This window comes from Centruroides vittatus, unplaced genomic scaffold, assembly GCF_030686945.1.
Source record: "Centruroides vittatus isolate TY-2023 unplaced genomic scaffold, ASM3068694v2 contig_728, whole genome shotgun sequence".
Classification (NCBI taxonomy): Eukaryota; Metazoa; Arthropoda; class Arachnida; order Scorpiones; family Buthidae; genus Centruroides; species Centruroides vittatus.
This window is the reverse complement of record NW_027122465.1, coordinates 444909-465961: the sequence shown is the minus strand read 5'-3', so window position 1 is coordinate 465961 and position 21053 is coordinate 444909. Positions and strand designations below refer to the sequence as shown.

Here is a 21053-nt window from a genome sequence, read left to right as displayed (position 1 = left end):
TCTAAAGTAATTATATAATAGTTCTAATTTATTAGATAATTTTGTCTTGAACAAGTTTTTACATTACTATGACATAACAATTTAAAAAGTTTACAATTTATCAAATTTTCCTTTCTATTTTTGATTTAATTTCTCAGATGTTAAAAAATATATAAATGATTATAGTTGTAGTGAAACAAGAGATACATCAGATTGTGAACAAGTTTATCGATAAAAAGTAACTTCTTAAACTATTCAAGATTTTAGCAGTCATTTTTTATTGATGAACTACATTGTTTTTGGTCAGAAATAATATAATAGTTCAATATTAACATGGAACAGTAAATTAACACTTAAGTGTATTAGAAATACAAGAATCTGTAAAGTATGATATAAATAAATATATATCAGTACATAGAATATAGAAAATACTTTATTGAGTAAAATTATTACAAAATTAAAAACGATATTCATGTTTATACTTTAGGTGTTAAACATATTCTAAAATTCAAAACAAATGTAGTGACACATTAATTTAGGCAGTTGTTTTATTTTGTATTTGCAATCCTGTTTATCAGTTTAATGCATTTATTTTAAAAAGGTATTATTTTCTTTATTTTGTTTTAATTTTGTATAAAATTACAGACAGTTATCAATATGTGTTTATATGATAAAATTTCATTTTTACAATAATTACAAATTTTACTTCTCTGCTACTTATTAAAATATTCTATATACATTGTTTTTATATTTTATGATACAATATTGAAAAAATAATTCAGAATCCAAAACGCATAAATTGTATTGTTTTAATAGCATTTGATGTTAATTAAAAGCTTAAAATATATATTTTCATTATGTATTAAAAAATGATGATGTATTTTAAATTTTAACTTTGTTTCAATACCAATTAAACCAATTAAAGTATTAAAATAAAATTATTTATATAAAATACATTAAGTATTGATATTAGAATGAAATTCATTTACTTTTAAAATTATGAATGAAACAAGCTGGCAGAAAGAAAAAGTACAATCATTCAGTCATTTTTTAGAGGAAAAAAAATTTCAGTTTTATGAGAATTCATATATTGTGGTCTAGATTTCTGATAATATTTGTATACATATTTCAGTTGTTTTAAACCTTAAAATAATTGAAATAAGTACAACTTGTGTAAAATGGGCTCTCTATAAAATGAAAACATGCCTAAATGGAGATTAAATCTTGGAACAGTTTGCTATGTAAAAATACTAATGCAAGCAGGAAACCTAACACAATAAAGGAAGACTTTTTGGGAACCAATTGCATAATATAATCTAAGTAAAGTGGAACTTTTTGGCATAACTTAGTAGCAGATAAATTCTAAATCACAATGCTGTAACTTGTGGGCTTGGATCATGATCAACTTCTTAGTGGTGAGAGTTAGTCTATCAATATTATTTTTTTGTAAAGATGTTACTTTCCAGAAAATGAAAGTACAATGACAATACAGTTTAAACTTTCTTCCTAGCTCTGATGTTAATACAAACATAATCTTTCATAACAATTTTCCAAATCAGCGATCTTATAAGGACAATAATTTAGTCATTATTATATAATTTACTAATCAAAATAAACAAACATTATTTTTTAAATTTAAAAGGTGAAAAAGCAGGATATATGTAGATTTTTTTTAAATATTTAGAAAATATACATTTAAAGAATAAAAGAAATAAGTTTATTTAAAGATCATTTTTATAATAAATTGTTTTGTTAACAAAATAATCATTAAACAAATGTAATATGTGAAGTTGAAAAAATTTAATTTATTAATAATTTTCAATCAATTCATTTGATTATATTGGATTTTATAATTTGCCTTTCAATCACACTTTTAAAAAGTTTCTTTTTTTTGTATAATAAATATAAGATAATTAAACTATAAAAAATAAAGTTTGATTTTAATTTTAAAAAAACTTCAAACATTTAAAAAAATAATTTTGAAGTCTTTACAGAAAAAGAATCAAAATTTTTTATTCTAATAAACACCAGATTTAATTAAAATACTTTTAAAGTTTTTGTATTTTAGTTTAAAAAAATATTCATGAATAATTATTTAATTTATCTAACTGCTGTATCAAATTAACTTTTAGTTTTTTTTTTATAAATTGTTTTCTGTTTTAATGAATCATAATTTTGAATGTGGAACAATTGAATTATATTACATTCTGAAACAATTTCATCAGTTTCAAAGCTGATTAATTAAATATCGTTATAAGTAAATTTAATTAACTGTTTCTTCACAATATAATTAACAAACAAAGCATATAAAAGTAAGTAAATATGACTTTGTAAACTCTGTAATTTCTTATAATGAGTAGACGACTTAGAGTTACAATTTTGTTTTGTCTATCAAATAAAATAATGTTTTATTATTAACAACCAATTTAAATCTGATTTTATGGAATACAATTAATATTAAATATTGTAAATGTGGAAGTATTTTAATATAAATATTTAACTGAGTAAGTATTTATTTATTTTCTAGTTTTTAACTCCCTAATTAAAATTGATTTAAAAAGATGTAAATTCATTTATAAGCTAAAAATTTCATAAAATGCATTCATAATAAATTTGAATATTTTTGAATACAATGAATACAAAATACAAGTACCATTTAACTTTTCTAAACTCTACATACTTTGATCTACTACCAAATATTGAGTATGTAGAGTTTAGAAAAGTTTTTCCTAATTTTTTCCTAATCAGATCACATAAATAAATATAATTATATTGCATTAATTTCAAATATTCTGCTCTGAAATCACTGATATTTAACAGTGGATCTGAGGGGATAGATACAAGGGTTTAAGTTCTCCCTGTTGACACAAAAAGTTAAAATTGATTTGTTTAAACTTCATAATGTCGTTAAAAACGTTTATGGTGACAAATATGGTTTATCAGACCATCCACAATACAATCGTCATGCATGTGTTAAAGAAAGGTACTTATTAATTATTCAAATTATTTTTAATTTTTGAGTTAGTCTCCCTCTTTGGATACTTCTTGATCCACTACTGGTGATGTTTTTAATTCAGTGTTTTGTGATATAAAACACTTTTCATTTTAATTTTTCAAACTTATATATATAATATGCTCATAGTTGTTAATTCATGAAAGATGAAAAACAAATTCAAAGTTTAATTACACAATATAAAAACAATATCACATTAAAAATTCCAAACTGAATTAAGAATTATTTTTTTTTGTGTTAATATCACTATTAGATTTAAAAAAATTATTTTTTAACTGATTAAACTCATTTATGAAAAAAAAAGAATATTTGACATTAAAATATTTTATAGTTTTATACTTCCCTGAAATTTTGTTTTTATAGGAAGATAGAATGTAACTTCACAACTGGAGAATTGAAATAATATATAATCCAGTCATAAAAAGACAAATGTACAGTACAGAAGTATTGAATCAAACTGTTTAATTTAAAAAATTTTTTTTGTGAAGATAAAAAAATATATATGTATTATGAATTATCTTGTACAATATTGAATATCAGTGACATAATAACTAATAAAATGTAGACAGTTATATATAATACAGTAAATATTTATTATATCTTCATAATTTGTATAGAAAACTGCTAATACTGCATATATTATAATCTGTATTATATAATTTAAAAAGTAAACTGTAAATTACATAATAAAGTAACCTATTTTAATTAAAGAAGTCAAACAACATAATTATTTTTTGTAATGAGTAAGATAAAATATTGTTTAACTTTACTACAGGCCATTTTTATTAAAAGTACACGCTTCACTTGGTTTAATTTTATTTTAATCTTTTTTCTTGCTGCATGCATTTAATTTAATTTTATTAAACTGTTAACATCAATAAAATTATAACCTACGATTATTTATAAGTATGCTAAATCATATTAATACCGACATAAGTAAATTTAGTACTAATTTTGTTTTAATTTGGACCAACATTCTATAGTTCTATTTGGTTAGAATTTTTTTTTTTTTTTTTGTAGTTTGAAGATGGCCATTAAATTTGTGGCCAAAAATGTTTGCTGTAAATAAAATTAATTATTGTTGTTAAAGGTTTAATAACTATTTGTTTGTACAATTTAACTAGTTAGAACAACAGATCTCCTACTATTATTTGATTACTTGGCTTTGCAAAAAACTGGCTGTAATTTTTAAATTAATTTGGGTGTATAAAAATTAAAAATCTAAATGAAATACAGTAGTTTAATTAATTAATGCACCTTTAATGGCGAGTGAAGTTAAAAAAATGCTAACATTTTTGACCCAGTTAATATTATTGTTCTTTAAACTTTACCCTGTTAAAGGTGCATTCATTTAATTCATCTGAATTATGACAGTGGCTAGTTTATCCTCTTCTAAATGAATTATTATTAACATAAATTATTTCATAATTTCTAGAATTTTTATTTATAAATAATGTCCATAATTTTAAATTTGTGTTCCATATATTAGAGCAGTTTATAGTGGAGTTGTTATATCCATTGGAAGAATGATTAGTGAAAAAATAGAAGCTGTATTTTTATTAGTTATTAAAGTGAATATTTGAAATTATAAAAAAATGTTTAATCGAATTAAAAAATACAATAAAAAATGTCTTGCTAAACATTGAATTGCTTGAATTAAATTTAAATACTAAAATAATAACAGTATAAAATCAAATATATGTTTATCGTTTTGATTGTCATTAGCCAAAAACAAAATTATAGTCTTATGGGATGATAAAATTAAAACCAGTGAATGCTTTTATTTCCTTGTAATAATTATATCTTTTTAAATTATTTACATAATAGCTGAAATTACGACAAAATAACATATGAAAATTTACAGCGTTTTTATTTTTTGAATTGAAATAAAATATATATATATATAGCATATCCATTAATAGAAACTTTGTTTCTGACAGGAAGTAACATTTTATTAATATTTGTATTCTAAAGACTTTTATACTATTTATTTATTATTACTGTAATGTACTTTTTCAATTTTGTTTCTATTAAAGGAAATAAAATACATTCAATAAAAATAAATTATATACACAGTTCATGTTTATGACAGCTCACACTGGAGCCCCATTAATTTAGCTATAATTATTTTTATCTCCTATAATAATATGTCTATTGTATAAACATTCTAAAAATAAATTAACAGTTCTAACCCATTGAAAACATTTGTAAAATTAAATTTAAAAAAATAATAAATAAATACAGAATGAATTACAAGTAACAAAATTTTGTTTTTTATAAATGTTGATATTTATTATAGTAACACTTTGTTATTTTCATTGTTTATTTTTAATGATCTTTTTATCATGATTCACACCAGATTTTTTTATGATTCACTCCGTTGCATGGAAAGTACGCACGTGGGAATAATTTAAGTGGCTTATAGTAATTTTAGCGTCTTATATATATATATATATATGTAAAATGCCAGCGTATATAATTAAAGGTATATATAGTATGTGCGTTTCTGGTCGTCAAGCGAAACCTTCGAATTATTTTTGGCGAAGAAAAAAAAAATTGTAACGATAGAAACGCAAGCGTCGATTCTCATTATATAGAAAAGAAGAAAAGAAACGACGGAATAAAGAACAAAGAAACTTTCATCTGGAGGATATAAACAAAAAAAGGCATTGATTAGCTCAGCCTCAGATGTTGCGGTGGGTCGAAACGATGCGCGCGCACGACCCGATCGATGGTTCCCGTCTCCGCAGCTAGTGACGTCACACAATACCGTTTTGATGTTTATTAGTTTCAACTCTTGTTTACGTTGTTTTTTGGTACTATTTACGTATATCGCGCTATAAATATGAAACGAAAATTAAACGATAAAAGGGATGTTAATGGAGATAATCGATCGACCGTAGGCTGTCCGTGCCGTGTTATGGTAGCAGAAGGTCGACGAAGGTGGTGGATGTAAACAGAGTGAACATGTCCGAATCGCTCGGCTTCGATATAAGATTTGCAGAAGGAATACGAACCGAAACTTTATATCATATCCGTCCTTTGACGTAATGTTTGGATAACGAAAGGATAATTTCCATCTGTTCTATGAGAAAAATAATAATATCGCTCGATTCATATTCAAAATCGGAATACGTACCGTACCAATGACGTGTTGTGATGCCAGATGATTTTGCATCGAATTTTCCGACGATCGTCCATTTATTTAATAGAAATTAGACATTGAATGAAAGATTGATCGTATTCAAAGAATTTAAAGTGCTGTCCCTGGAGTGTTGGTCTTTGGCCCTGGCTACAATCGTCATCCTCATGCTGGGTGTTTTCAGAAGACATTGGAAACCCAAAAGGTAGTGTGTACTGTACAATACCTTTTCCTTTACTGTCACAATGCACCTTTTAAATTCGCGTCTCCTCTAAAAACTTCTTACAAGACAGCGTAATTACCTCCATTAAAAATGCCTAAATTTTTTAAATCCAACGTCTTTTTTTTAAAGTACATAATTATAGAAGAAAGTATCTCTTGATGTGACATTTTCGAGCCATTATTATTACTTGTCTTCTCGTAAAAGAAAGTAATGCCGTTAAAATGCCGTAATTCTAAGATTTACTACAAAACCATTGTGCTTATTGTAAATATGGGTATATTTAAATTAACACCAGAACCTACTATTGATTTTTTCAAACTGGGATATATTGCATATGTTTTATTTGTAATTATAATTAGGTATAGGTGCATTCCTTTATTAATGTCATTACATTGTATTATTGTATTAAACTTTCATTAAGCTTGCTATTTAAAGTGTTAATATTGTCGTTACGTTTATCTCGATTTTAGGACCATAAAATTCCAAATTTTACCAAACTTTTGTTTGTGTTACCGATATTATTCGTTAGATTTAAATTAGGTTATTTGGTATTTTTAACTATGAATTTTATTCGTGTTTAATATTATAAAGTTTGCCGAGAAAATAAAGAGAAATTTGTCATTATAGTGATTGAAATATTACTAACATTAGACTTGATCTATAGAAAAAGTTTTTGATAGCATTGTATTATCATGTTCAAATATTAGATTTGCTGAATCACAATCTTTTATAATTAATTTATGACTAATTATAAAGATTTAACTTACATTTCTGTATATAAATCAATAGATTTGCATTGTAAATCTTTTTATATAAACTGATTTGCAAATTGTTCATTTTTTGAATTTATAAAAATATAAATTAGATCTAAACTTAGTTAACAATAACTACAAATGTATTTATTATAATATAGGTGCATATAAACATGTTTCCTAATTTAAATGTTTTTATTTAGTCTAACTTGATATTTGATAGATTTACTAATCAAATTTCAATAGTAGTTTTCAGAAATTTTATTTTGCTAGTCAGGTTATATATGAAGTATCTGTAGACACCTTTTAAACTTTGGAATTAATGCAAATTGAAAATGATATCGACGTGTATTGATGTAATGTTAACATTTATATTCGTTTGTTGTCGTCATTTATTCTATTTTGATTTCAATCTGTCTTATTATCAGGGTAATGCATCTAAGCAATAGAATGCTAACAGAGGTTACCAGTAACCCCAGTGAAATTTTAATTTCATGACATTTCTTTGCATTTTAGATGACAGCACAATCTTTTGTATTCTTATTTGAAAACATCAACTTTCATCTGCTATTGCAGGTTAGGAATAATCTTGTTTGTTTTTCAAGTTTAAGGATGTTGGAATTGTGTTCCACATGTTAATGTTACAAGTCAATGTCTTCAAATAATGTTAAGTCAATTTGTTTTCATTCTGTCATTTCTATAGGCTATATAAAGCTGGGATGATCCTATGATGTAGAATTACAACTTGCTAAATGCATTAGTATGACTATAAAATTTAGTGACTCAAACTATGATGAAGTTGGTAAACTTGGCTTGGCAATGATGATAATTTCCGACTCTGATGCAGGTGGATCCAGTTTTGAAGATAATATCTTTGTACAATCTGGGTATGAAAATGATGTAACACTTTCTGATGATGAAACAAATGAACAGGAATCTGCACTACTGACTGATGATCAATTATCAAACAAAAATGGACACATTTGGTTAACTGTTGCCTGTCACGTTCTCATACTCCTAAAAAAGAAATTGTGCTGCATGTTCTTTGAGCAAAAGATGATGCATGAAAAGTTACTTCGGAGTTTGATGTGTTGATGTTACTGCTTAATAATGTTTGGTTTTGCAGTTTGCTAACATAGAAATATATATATATATATGACATACTAAATATAAGGATTTCAGATAAGTCACAGATTCATTAGTTTTATGTACTTCAATGAACATAAATTGTGTTTTAAATTCATTAAAAGAACTAATTTTGACTGAAATTTAGTTTCAGTCAAAATTTTAAGAAAAAATGATGAATAAATTTCAGGAATATAACTTAAGGAACATTTTGCATTAGCAATGTGGGGTTAATTTTCTCTGAGTTTGTACAAATATCAATTATATATTGTATATACAAATATGAGCATCCAAGCCTGATAGTTACATATTAAAGTCAAGTGATTGCCAAAATTATATTAGACTGTATTAATACTACTATTATTATTAATCCTAAGTAATTTGACACTAGAGGCAGATTAGGCACTATGAATGCTTCCAGGCTAATTTTTTATTCTAGAACTGTCTAAATTAATTAATAAAATATTTATTTAATTATAACTATTAAATTTAGCAAGAGATGGTGTTTAATGCCTGCCTCTAGTGCCAAATTACTTAGCATTTAATTAATAATAGTAGTAGTAATATAGCCCAATATAATTTGGTAATCATTTGGCTTTAATATCAATTACATATAGAGATTTAAAGTTTTTGATAATCCAAATAAAATTGTTATAAGTTATAAATTCTATTTTAACATATAAATACAATCAAAAAGGTTATAAAACTTAGCACTATTGTAAATAAATAAGTTGGCTATCTGAAGTTAGCAGAATTTATTTATTTACATTATATCAAAGAATAATATTATTATCGAAGATATAAAGTTTATATTTCAAAACCTTTTAAATTATTTCAATATTATAAGTATCGGTCTAATAAAAAAATATATATGGTTGCAGTATTTAAACTTCTGTCTAAAATTCTGTTATTGGTATGAGTATGCAATAATATTTTTATTCATATCACGAGTTTTGCTTATTCTATTCTTAATTGCCAGATGTTGAACTATTATAAACTTATCTTTTCGACATTAGATTTTACATTTAAAAATAACTACAGGAATTTATTATGGAATTCAATTTTAAAATTTTTAAGAAATTGTGTGTATGCTTTTGTGTATTAATAATTTTTGTAGGATATTATGAAAATATATGCATTTTTATATTTTACTTTTTCTTATAGTTTATTTTGTATATAATTTTAGGAAATAATTAAATTTACGTGAATAATTTACATAAAAATTTTTATTTTAATATTTAATATAGATTATTTTTCAGTAATCTATATTAAAATATATGCATTTAATTTATAGGATGTATCGTATTTTACGGACTATAAGACGCATTTTTTTCTTCAAAAAATTGCCTCCAAAATTCAGGTGCATCTTATAGTCCGTAAAATACGGTATTTGTTTTAAATTAAATTCAAAAATTGCAAAGTTCAGTTAACTTGCTTATCTCATCTTTAATAACTTGCCTAGTGAATTAGTAACTATAATCTTTTCCAGAATAAGAATGGAACTGATGTTATTAGTCTACATATGCAAAGGAAAATAATTTTGTATTCATTACAAATTAGAACACATTACAATAAAATTTCCATACTGTATAACAGAGATGTTTGGGACTAAAAGAAAATTTTAATTATAGAGAGATTTCTGTCTAATCTTCTGAGACTTTGCCTTAAAATTCCTAAAAAGTGAAAATTTGATTGCCTCTTCAATTTATTTGTAATATGTATTGGTACAAGAATAAAATGCAAAATTATGGTATAAAAAGATTACTTATTTTTAATTCATCTTTCATTAACTACAGTAGTTTTAATTTATACAGTAGAGGACTACAAAAAGGAAAATAAGGTGCATTGTAATTTGGTATAGATTAATATTTTAATGAATAGAAACTCTCTCATTTCGATTAACTCATGCACAAAAATAAACACAATTATTTCACTTCTGCTTCATAAATGTCTTAAGCAGAAGTAAAATAATTGTATATATTTTTGTTTTGATCTCACTTTTAGGCCCTTTTGCTTAATATCTTTTTTCAGTTACCTCAGTTACCTCAGTTACTTTTTATAATGCATTGGATGAATGTTCCAAGCCTTCTTGAATGAAAAATTGCTTTACATTTTTTAATGCACATAAAGAGGTAGAAAATGACTGAATTGTATTCTCTCCTTCCTATCTTGCTCTTTTGTTGTTACTTAATGTTGTTGTTTTCATGCATTGTATTTCTTGCTCATACCATGTAATTTCTGTATTTCTGATTTTTCAGTTTTGATGGTTAGGTCAAAAAAGAATACAATATTTGATGTTTATGTTCATTTCTGCCTCTTAGAATGTTGTGAAGTTGATACTTTTGAAACTGAAGAGTTTTTTACTAGATTGAGTGATGCTATCAGCTTTTCAATTGCATCCAATACTTAAAACATTTTAGATGTCTCCCAAGTGCTATTTCATGTATCACATGCCTGAATCATCAATCATAGATAATGAGCTTTGATAATGAGTATGATCTTCTGTTGTAAGGACTAAAAGTGAGATAATATTGTTTGGAAAAAATACAATTTAACGTTTATAAGCCTGAGATGAGAATGGCATGTAGCATTGTCCAGAAATAAAAGAACATTTATATTGTTATTTTTTGCATTTTTTTATTGAAATTATTTAGTCACTTTATCATTATTGTGGTTGTCATCCAGGCATTTGCATTAAATTTCCATATTCTTGGCAACTTCTTTTTATTAATTTTGTCAAAGCACCCACCTGATTTGAAATTCATTAGTCACATAAAAATGAAAATGTGTCATTTTTATTATAACACAGAAAAGTATCAGTCTTTCTTTGAACCTTTTTCTCCCAAACAGTTTTCATGTCTTATCACAAGGGACTTACTTGGTGATATTCTATGAAATTTTTGAAATTTAAGCAGTACCAGAGATAAAGGTTCAACGAGAGAATATGAAATAGTGCTATCTCATTGCAATTGTATAAATTATAGGGATAACATTTGGAAACAATTTACTCCTAGTTTTCTTTCCAAGTTATCACGATTTCAGGATTGCTGATGATCAGATGTCTGAACAGTTAGGATGTCAGTCTATCACTCTGGAGAACCCTCGGAACAAATCTGGACAGGCCATAAAATCTCGGGAATTTTTCAGGGAGTGGTCTGTCTTGAATATGTTGGACCCCATCCTTTACCACCCATTTACCCCATTGTTGGCCTGGCAGAACTCATGATGAGCTTAAAAAAAGCCTCTTAGTGTCCACAGGGCAGAAAAAGTATAAGAAAAAATTTTCAGGATCACCAACTGAAGCTTCTCCACATAAATTTTAGAAATAAAAGAATACCATGTCTATTTCTGAATTTTTCTAGCTATCCTGTAGAATTGTTAAAATTTATCAAACCTTGTTGATGAGCAAGCTCTAGAGCTTTTTTTGTTGTAATGAGACTGTACTATATGGAAAACCCTATATATTGTGTCAGGACTTGTAGACAGCTTTGAGTTAATGTAGTTAGACTTAGCATGCATTTGGAAATTCTAATCAGTGTTACCAGTAACTATTGGTAATTACTGGAGCATTTAGAAAATATAACCTGAATAACCAACCACAGTATATCTCCAAAACTGGGTTTGTATAAATACACCATGCACAAAACCAACACCAGCACTATGAAAAGAAAAATTTACTAATGTTTTTGTCTATATGAAATAGGCATCATCAGGTATAAATGATATAGAACAAAACGGCTAACAAAAATCGAATGTTTTTTAAAAGTTTGAACTGATTACGTAATTAGAATACATTGCATTAAAATTTATATCAGGGGTGAGCAACCTTTTTAATCAACGGGCCAATTTAAATTTTAAAATTTTTTGGCGGGCCACACATAAAGTAATGCTTATTAATAATTTAAAAAACTTTATTTATAACAAATATTAGAATAAAAAAATATAAAATTTAAAAAAAAGTAAAGATTTCAAATACAAATTTTAATGCAAAATAAAAACAAACAAGAAAAGAACAGAAAACGAATTTACTTGAAATTTTTAATGAGAAATTTGGCACTGTTTTTTCGATACAAGCTGATCAATATCAGCCGGAATTGATGAGGCAGCTTTCTAATCGTGCATCACTCAGTCTTGATCGGTGGTCATTTTTGATTAATTTCATGGTTGAAAATAATTGTTCGCAAACATACGTACTTCCAAACAGAGACATCATTTGCTTTGCATTTTTCGTCAAAAACGGAAATTTCTCAGGGCTCACGTAAGATTTATAAAAATTTTCGATGTTTACTGAGAAAAATACGTTTTTTAAATCAGTATTATTCTGCATGTCAATCACTTCCATTTGAAAGTCTTCGGAAACTGTATCCACATCGATATTAAATGGCAAGGAAAACATTTTCATGGAAACCGCTGTCTTCTCAGCTTTGAACATTTGGAATCGTAATTGAAATTTGTTGATTAAAATGTCTATATATTTTGCGTATTTTTGAGAAACGTTTTCTTTTTCTAAATGTGGAAAGTGAGACACATTATTCTGCAAAAGATGCTGTTTCAACAATTTTAATTTGCACTCAAAGCCCTGAATTTTATCATACAAATTGTGAATAAACTGTCCTTTGCCTTGAAGTTCCACATTAAGATCATTGAGATGCTGAGTCATGTCGATAAGAAACCCAAAATCGCACATCCATTCTTTATTACCAAAATGAGGAAAGGCATATCCCTTCATATCCAAGAACAATTGTATTTCGCTTTTTAAGTTGTATACTCTTTTTAGCATAGCACCTCTACTAAGCCAACGTACTTCGGTATTAAAAACCACGTCGCCATATTCAGTTTCTAAATCTTTCAGGAATTCTTTAAATTCACGGTGATTTAACGCGCGCGACTTTATAAAATTGATTAGTTTAATTATTGGTACTGTGACATTTGGCAAACTCAATCTTTTCGCGCACAAATTTTCCTGGTGAATTATGCAGTGGTTAACGAATATTTCCCTTCCTGCGACCTTCTTAATGTCTTGAAATAGCCTTCCCGATACTCCTACCTCCATGATTGACATTGCTCGTGCTCCATCTGTCGATATACCAATAATCTTTTCTAATAAAATTGAAAAATTTTCCAACACAGACTTTAGTTCATCGTACAGGTTTTTGCCGGTTGTAGTCCCTTGCATTGAAATCAGTGAACACAATTCTTCGGTAATATTAAATTTGGTGTCAATACCACGTAAAAATATAGCCAGTTGTGCTGTATCACTAATATCGCAACTCTCATCAAGTGCCAAAGAACAGTATTCGAATTTTGCAATGCGTTCACGAAGCGTTGTTGCTATGTTCTCGGACAAGTCTTCAATTCTCCTTGCAATGGTGAATCTTGATAAACTAATGTTTGAAATAATATTTATTTTATCAGGAAATGCTATTTCTGCAACAGCAGTCAGACATTCTTTTATCATCTCTCCATCCGCAAAGGATTTCATTTTTTTTTTTTTTTGCCAGTATTTGACTGACAACAAAACTAGCCTTTACTGCCTTATTTGATAAAATAGCTTGATTTTTAAAAATAGCCTGTTGGTTTCCCAAGTTTTTCTCCATTTGATTAAACTTATCTATCCGGAGTTGTCCTGTTAAGTTTTTATATTGTTGTTCATGTTTTGTATCGTAATGCCTTTTTATGTTATATTCTTTTAATGTCGACACAGTCTCTGAGCGTATTAAGCATACAGCTTTATCTTTGACGAAAGTGAAAAAATAATCAAATTTCCACTTTTCTTGGAAATGCCTGTGCTCATCCGCAACCTTCCGTTTTTTTGTTTGCTTTTCCGACATGCTATTATGGATTAAAAATTTGAAAGATAAAAAAATTTGTAGGAAAACTTAATTTTGAATAAAAAAAAACTCTAATATTACCTTTTTGACAATAATATTGTACTCACGCCTTTCAAGAAACACAAGAATTGCTAAAATTGCTAGTTAACAGCTTACCAGTCTGACTGATTGTGTGACAGAAGCAAACACAAACAAGCACAGACGCGGCGCGTTTGTATTGCATGTTTAAACAAGTCGCCGATAAGTGTGTATCTCGTCACAAAAAATTGTTTCGGTTTAGTATGTACTACCATTTTATTATAATTAATTTTATAACAATATATTGATGGGAGAAAGTTGATAAAATAAATTCAATTTTAGAAATGCTTGGAGGGCCGCATAAACATGTTTAACGGGCCGCGTGTTGCTCATCCCTGATTTATATGTTATGTTTGGGATATAATTTCAAAATATGCATATTATTTAAACAATAAATGAATAAATAATCAATTAATTTCATGTTAATTACTATGACATAAACATCCTGCATATTTTAAATTATCATTAATGCGAGTTTCAGTCAGCTGAATCTAGTTCAAAAATGGCACACCATGCTGTGGAGAGTGTGTCTGCTTCCATTAAGTTAATAGCAACTCCCTGTTTAATTGCACAATAGATCACAATTGCCTCAAGGTATTTGAGTTGTTCTTTATCCGACACTCTGCGTAACAATTTTACGTTCTGTAGTTCAACTTGGACCCACATATGTTGCTAACACCATAGTTGTCAGCTTTTTTCTCATGGAATATTCATATTCCTTCATCCTCGTGGCGAGACCTCTTATCATTCAATGTATATTAATGAGCAGTGAACTTGGTTGTCATAAAGAGGTATCGCATAAACCCCTGGAGAATGTGAGTCATGTATATGGTTTTTATCATTTCTGATGAGTGAGAAAGTATTTCGTTGTATGTGATAACTTTCATTCATTCTTTTTGAAGAATAGTTCTGTTCCCCTTATTTATATATTGTTTTATGAGATGTTTGACCAAAGAGGACGGGTATCCATGTTGTAAAAAATGGGCGACTCTCAGTGTGTTGTGCAGTTAAGTATCCATGCTGTGTTGTTAGGACCTTGATTCCAAGACAATTTGTTTTTCTTTTCACTTTACTCCGAACAATGCATGTGGGCCCTTTTTACCAGAGATCAAAAATTGGAGACTATAACAATAAAGGTCATGTGAATGGTTACATATAATTAGAGGTGAATATGATTCCTTAGGGAAAACACAAGTGGAAGATGTTTTGGATATTAACATTAAAATGGAACATTGATGTTGATATCCAAAAACTGTACAGTCGTACAACTCTTGTTTAACTCTTAACGACAGGCAGTAGGGGTTATTGTTACAGTACTTAAGTACTGAGTCAAGGTTAGGTACAGTATTTTGTTTCATACTATGAGAACATCGTCAATGTATCTGATATACAATGTTATGTCCTCATGAAATTTAGGTAATATGGCATTCTTGTGTTTTCTGACCACTAATTCATAGAGTTTCTGATATTGGGCTACCCATAGATATACCCCTCGTCTGTAGGTAGGTGACATCTTCATATTCGAAGAAGGAAGAGTGCACTATCAAGTGCGTTAGATCTAACACATCAGGGAGTTACTTATAAGCACCCTCCATCTTTGCCAGAAGAAAATCTCTCAGTTCACAGAAACAGGGTTTCAGTTTTATAGATGGGAACAATGCTTCATAGTCACATACTATGAAATACATCACCATTGAATTGTTAAGATCCCATAATTTTTGAAGTACAGTGGGTGATTGGTTAACAAACTGTTTGGATTGTGAACAAATTGGATAATGAACACTTTTACGAAAGATTTTTATGTTTGGTCAACGAACACTTCACAGAACAAACAGAAAAAGAAGCAACATAAAATAATGAATACCAATTGGTCTTCCCTTATCTCCAGGTGACAATTAGAAACCTTTTGGATCTCTGAAGACGTCAACATCAACTTTCAACCCAATACCTATCAGATATTCCTCCAAATTTTGAAACTCTTCCTTGTAATTCCAGCTTTTTGTTTACCTTTCTGACAAATAATTTTTTATGGTCTTTGCGAGACTGTCAGATGGGTACTCATTAAGTTTTGCATCAGTTTCTATTTACGAAAGACAAGTGTTTAACTGTCCCATCAGATATTCATTAATGTTTTAATACCAAATTTCGAATTTCATCCAGGCCTTGCATTTAAATAATTTTTTGTGCACTAGTTGATTTCTGTTCTCTGAATTTTAAGTGCTTTTCTGAACTTTTTATTTAAAAAAGAAACTGATAATATTATGTAGCCTAAAAAGAGTGGAGTGTTAAAAAGCACCATAGAAACCAAGCAAGAGATAATAGCCAAGGTAGAGAGTGGGCACAAGATGTCTGATGTTGCTAGGCAGTAGCACTTGAACAGGTCTACAATATGCACAATCTTAGCTATGAAAGATATATCAAGAAGTCTCAAGCAGCTAAAGGAGTAATGAAAATCACAACTGAGAAATAAAGAGCATTGAAGAGCTCATAATGGAACCTGAAACTGATGTGAGGACAGAACTCCAAGAACTCTTAAATGAAGAACGCCAAGAAATTCAGTGAGATGTGTTTTCTTTTGAAAAAGAGGAAGATGAAAGAGGACCAATACTGACATTAGCTATTAAAGATTTTTTGAAGAAGTGAGAGAATGTCAGAACAATAGTCATCCAAATGGCATCCAAACCAGAACGAGGTTAATAAATAGGCTTGGGGATCTCTACAATTACTATGCTATTAATTACTTCTGAAAAATCCTGAAGAAGAGAGAAAAGCAATCGATATTGGACAGATTCTTTAACTCAGCACAAATGAAAAAAATATGACTAATAAAAATGCAAGACTGTGTATGTATGTATTTTTATTATTACGTATGAATAAAAATGTAGTAAGAAAGTATATATTTTTTATTTTTTAGACTCCAGAATGAATTAATCAAATTCCCATAAAAACCTATGGTAAGTTGATAATTGGTTAATGAACAATTTGGATATTGGGATAGTGAGTGAACAAAGTCTTGGAACGGATTATGTTTAACTGATCACCCACTGGTTCTAGATTGATGACAGTGTATGCAGAGCCGTAATTAGGGTATGGCCAACGTGGCTCCCGCCATAGGCGCCGATTTAATAAAGGCGCCAACGAGAAGGTTTCGGTATTATATGTATTCGAAATTAATAACACAAAAACACTTCTATAATTATATTTATATAGTATTTATTATCTGTAATTTCTACGAACATATATTTCAGAAATAAACCATCATTTTTATTTTTATTTAATAACAAAAATTAAAAAGGCGCCATTTTTATTCTTGGCCATAGGCGTCCATAATCCTAGTTACGGCACTGAGTGTATGTATGTTTCTCTAGATTGCTAGTGATGTATTTGTTAAGTAGTCTCTCCATTTTAATAGTGGGAGAAGTGGTTTTATCCACTACTGCACATAACTGTTGGCCAAACTTATGGGTTTTTGCGAATACAAATATGCGTAGCAGTGTCGGCACTATAATTTTTTTTTTCATAGTGCTGGTGTTGATTTTGTGCATGGTGTAACCAACCACATTTAAAAATCAGTTATGACATCACCAGTTGTTCTGCAGTACTTACCAAAGTAACCACAGTGGTTCTATTGAATTGTTGTGACAAATGTGGCCATGATTTTAAAAATTTAGAAGAGATAAAACAACATTTTGTTTCTGCGGCACAAAGTGACCAAGATCAGAAAGCCATGTCCCAGATTTCAGATGAGGCAAGACAGTATGGTCAATGGCCAGCAAATGCTACAAAATTATTTTTAGTATGAACTAAATAAAGATAAATTTTTCTCCAATATTTGTCTAAAAAATTCTACTAGTTCATTTTCATCTTCTGATGAACTTGTCGAATCTCCATCATCATATGATCCTTAATCAATATTTGAGAACAATCACAGAATTAATATCACCTCCTTTCAACTTTCCATCGTGTTGAACATCACAAAATAGCCAGCATGTTTAAAAATGTGCTAATCGCCTGGAATAACCAGCTATGACCAATGACATCAGTCACCACTACCACGGTGTTACCGGTTAAATTTCCAAATGTGTCCATAGTGAGATTTTTCTGTATTTTTAATACATAAACTCTTATATTTCTAGCTGGTGAAAATGAAATTTTTCATGATAAAATTTCCATTGAATGGAATGTTTATTATATGAAGATTCAGAGATTATTTTACTTGTATATATAGATATAGAACATACTTGACAAAATTATAAAATAGCCTATTTTTAAACTGTTAAAATATATTTGAAATTTCTGATATTTTTGCAAAAAATTTGAGATATGAAAACCAAAAATTCACACAATGTCATATGATGTAGTGTTTGAATTTTTGAATGTTTTATCCTGTTTGCTACCTTAACAATATTAAAGAAGTGGAATGATACACATTCAAGGTCCAGCATGTTGACTCCATTCTTTTTCTATGAAATGCTATGGTTACATTATACAGGATTAAATTTTAAAATCAAACTAGGGCTTCTGATACAACAAATTTGTAAAAAAACATTCTAAAATTGAAAAATATCTGTTGACTGTTGAAATAATTCTTTTACCTAACCACTGAATTTTTATATTATTGAAGTTTTAAATTTATTTTTAGAAAAAATTTATGGTTTAGCAATAGAGCATTGTTTAAATTAAAAGAACTATCATATTTGCAATTCTACTTTTTAAATTAGTTAATTAAAATTTTTTTCAAATGTGAAAGTTCTAGAGAAATTAAATTTAGATAATTAAACTTAAAAAACTGAAACTCAAATTTTGTGAATTTGAGTAATTTTTAAAGTTAAATTTATATATAATATCAATACAAATGTAGAATTCATTAAAATAATTTTATTATTATTTTTGAATTATTCAAAAAATTTTTTGTAAAGTTTTTTCATTTTTATACTTTTCAAATTCTCATTCTTTTAAAAGATATTTAAAGAGATTTGTTCATGATGAAGATCAATGGTAAAAGCCCAGATATCCATATTTTTTTTAAATGCCCATTATATTTTAATTTATGAAATAGATTAAAAATATAGCATCTGTAAACATTTAAAACCTAATTTAGTTTGTGTATACTTATTGATAGTTCTGTTAAACAAATATTTCACCTGAATATGTATAATTCATTTCAAGAATGTTTTCATCTCATTGTAAAAATATTCATTTTGAAATAATGCTGAGAAATTGTGGGAAAAAAATGCAAATTAGTCCACCTGTATATCATATTTTAAGAATTTAATGTATTAGTTTAGTGTAACATTGTTATGTGTTTTTACAAAAAAATATATTTCTTGAGACTATACCTCCAGGATGAAGTCAATTTCATTTGGTCCCTTCACACACTGTTGAGTTAATAACAATTCCACAACGGAGTTGATCTTTAAAAATACATTGTTATGTATTACTCTTTCCTTAATTAATGCTCATTTTAAATTGAACCGTACAAGTCAAATATGTTATTTATTAAATATTTGAAATTTTGACACATAAAAGTGATATTTTTATTACCAGTACCTATCTATATATCATACTAGATAAACTACAAAACTTTATTTTTAATTAAAAAAAACTTTAATGCCATCATTAGATTCTTGCATTTTCTATGCTGGTATTCTTTTTATTATTTCATCAATGATTACACAATGCAATCAAATCTTCATTCTCTTAATATAGCGGTAGAAAAAACTGTGTTGACATTAAAATTGCTAATGACCATGCAAAGAAGAACTTTAACTACATGTTTAAACAATTATTTGTTTAATAATTTTTAATTTTAAAATCAAATAGACCTGTGAAACAAAACCAGAAAATATGGTTCTTAAATGTTGTTTGTGAATGTCAAATATGATTATTTCAATAACAAAATTTTTTGCATTTTGCATTTATTTATGGTTTTTTAAAATTATGGTACATATCAGTCTTAGGCTAATTTATAAAAGATGCATTAACAATGCTATAAAATTTTTCTTAGGGTTCCACATATTTTATTAAAATGCTCCTTACATTATTTTCAAGTTAATGTTATTTTTTTTATTAATTTTACATATGTTAACATTTAAACTCTGTATGAATTGTATTTAATGTATAGCAGTTCCAACATCAGCAGCATTAAAATAACATTACTTTTTCACAAAATAATGGACTCTAATTCTAATGGTCTATAATTGATTTTCATCACAAGTCATTGATTTTTCAATTAACTGTCTTGACAACTGTTTAAAGGTCTGACTTTTTTAATAGTATACATTTGTCAGTTTAAATTGAACAGTTTGGATACTTACAAAGGATTTGTATGAAATACATACAAATTTTCAAAACATTTTAAAAGTTTATTTATTTATTTATTCACTTTTGAAAATTTTTTTTGAATGATAATTTGTTTATTCTTGACATTATTTATGCAGTTGGAAAATTAATTGAAAAATTTGAACTGGAACTTTTAGTGTCTTGTATTTATAAATTAACTGATATGATTGATCTTAATAAAAATATAGGTTTACTTTTTCATATAAGTATGTTAAATATATATATTTGCCAGTTTAGTTTTATCAAACTTAAAATTTTCAAATTGAGAGTTGTATTTAAACAAAAGATATTTTTAAAATGTTTTATGCTCTGGATATATATAGTTCGTTTGAAACAAATAATGCTTCCTTTACAAAAGTATTTTTTCAAATTTCAGAAAATTTAAAAAATTCATTATTGTAAAATTTCAGTTTGTGTACACGTTTTTTTTCTTTTGTATTTTTATATAAATATATTCTTACTTTTATGGCACATGAGATGTAGATATGAATTTTTTCTTCCATTTTTAAAACAAAATATTTAAATGTTTATATTGCTTTGTAGTAGAAATTTAAATGTAGAGTGATTT

General features: G+C 27.4%; 1 protein-coding gene across 2 annotated transcripts in view; it reads left to right on the top strand.

The window, feature by feature from the left end:
- Positions 1 to 5711: 5711 nt before the first annotated feature.
- Positions 5712 to 21053, top strand: part of LOC136980874 (repetitive organellar protein-like) — a 96930-nt gene continuing 81588 nt past the window's right edge. For both annotated transcript variants that reach the window (XM_067277076.1, XM_067277075.1), the window contains exon 1: positions 5712 to 6339. In XM_067277076.1, the coding sequence (XP_067133177.1) occupies positions 6302 to 6339 (38 nt within the window). In that variant the 5' untranslated portion in view covers positions 5712 to 6301. The remainder of the gene's footprint in view (positions 6340 to 21053) is intronic.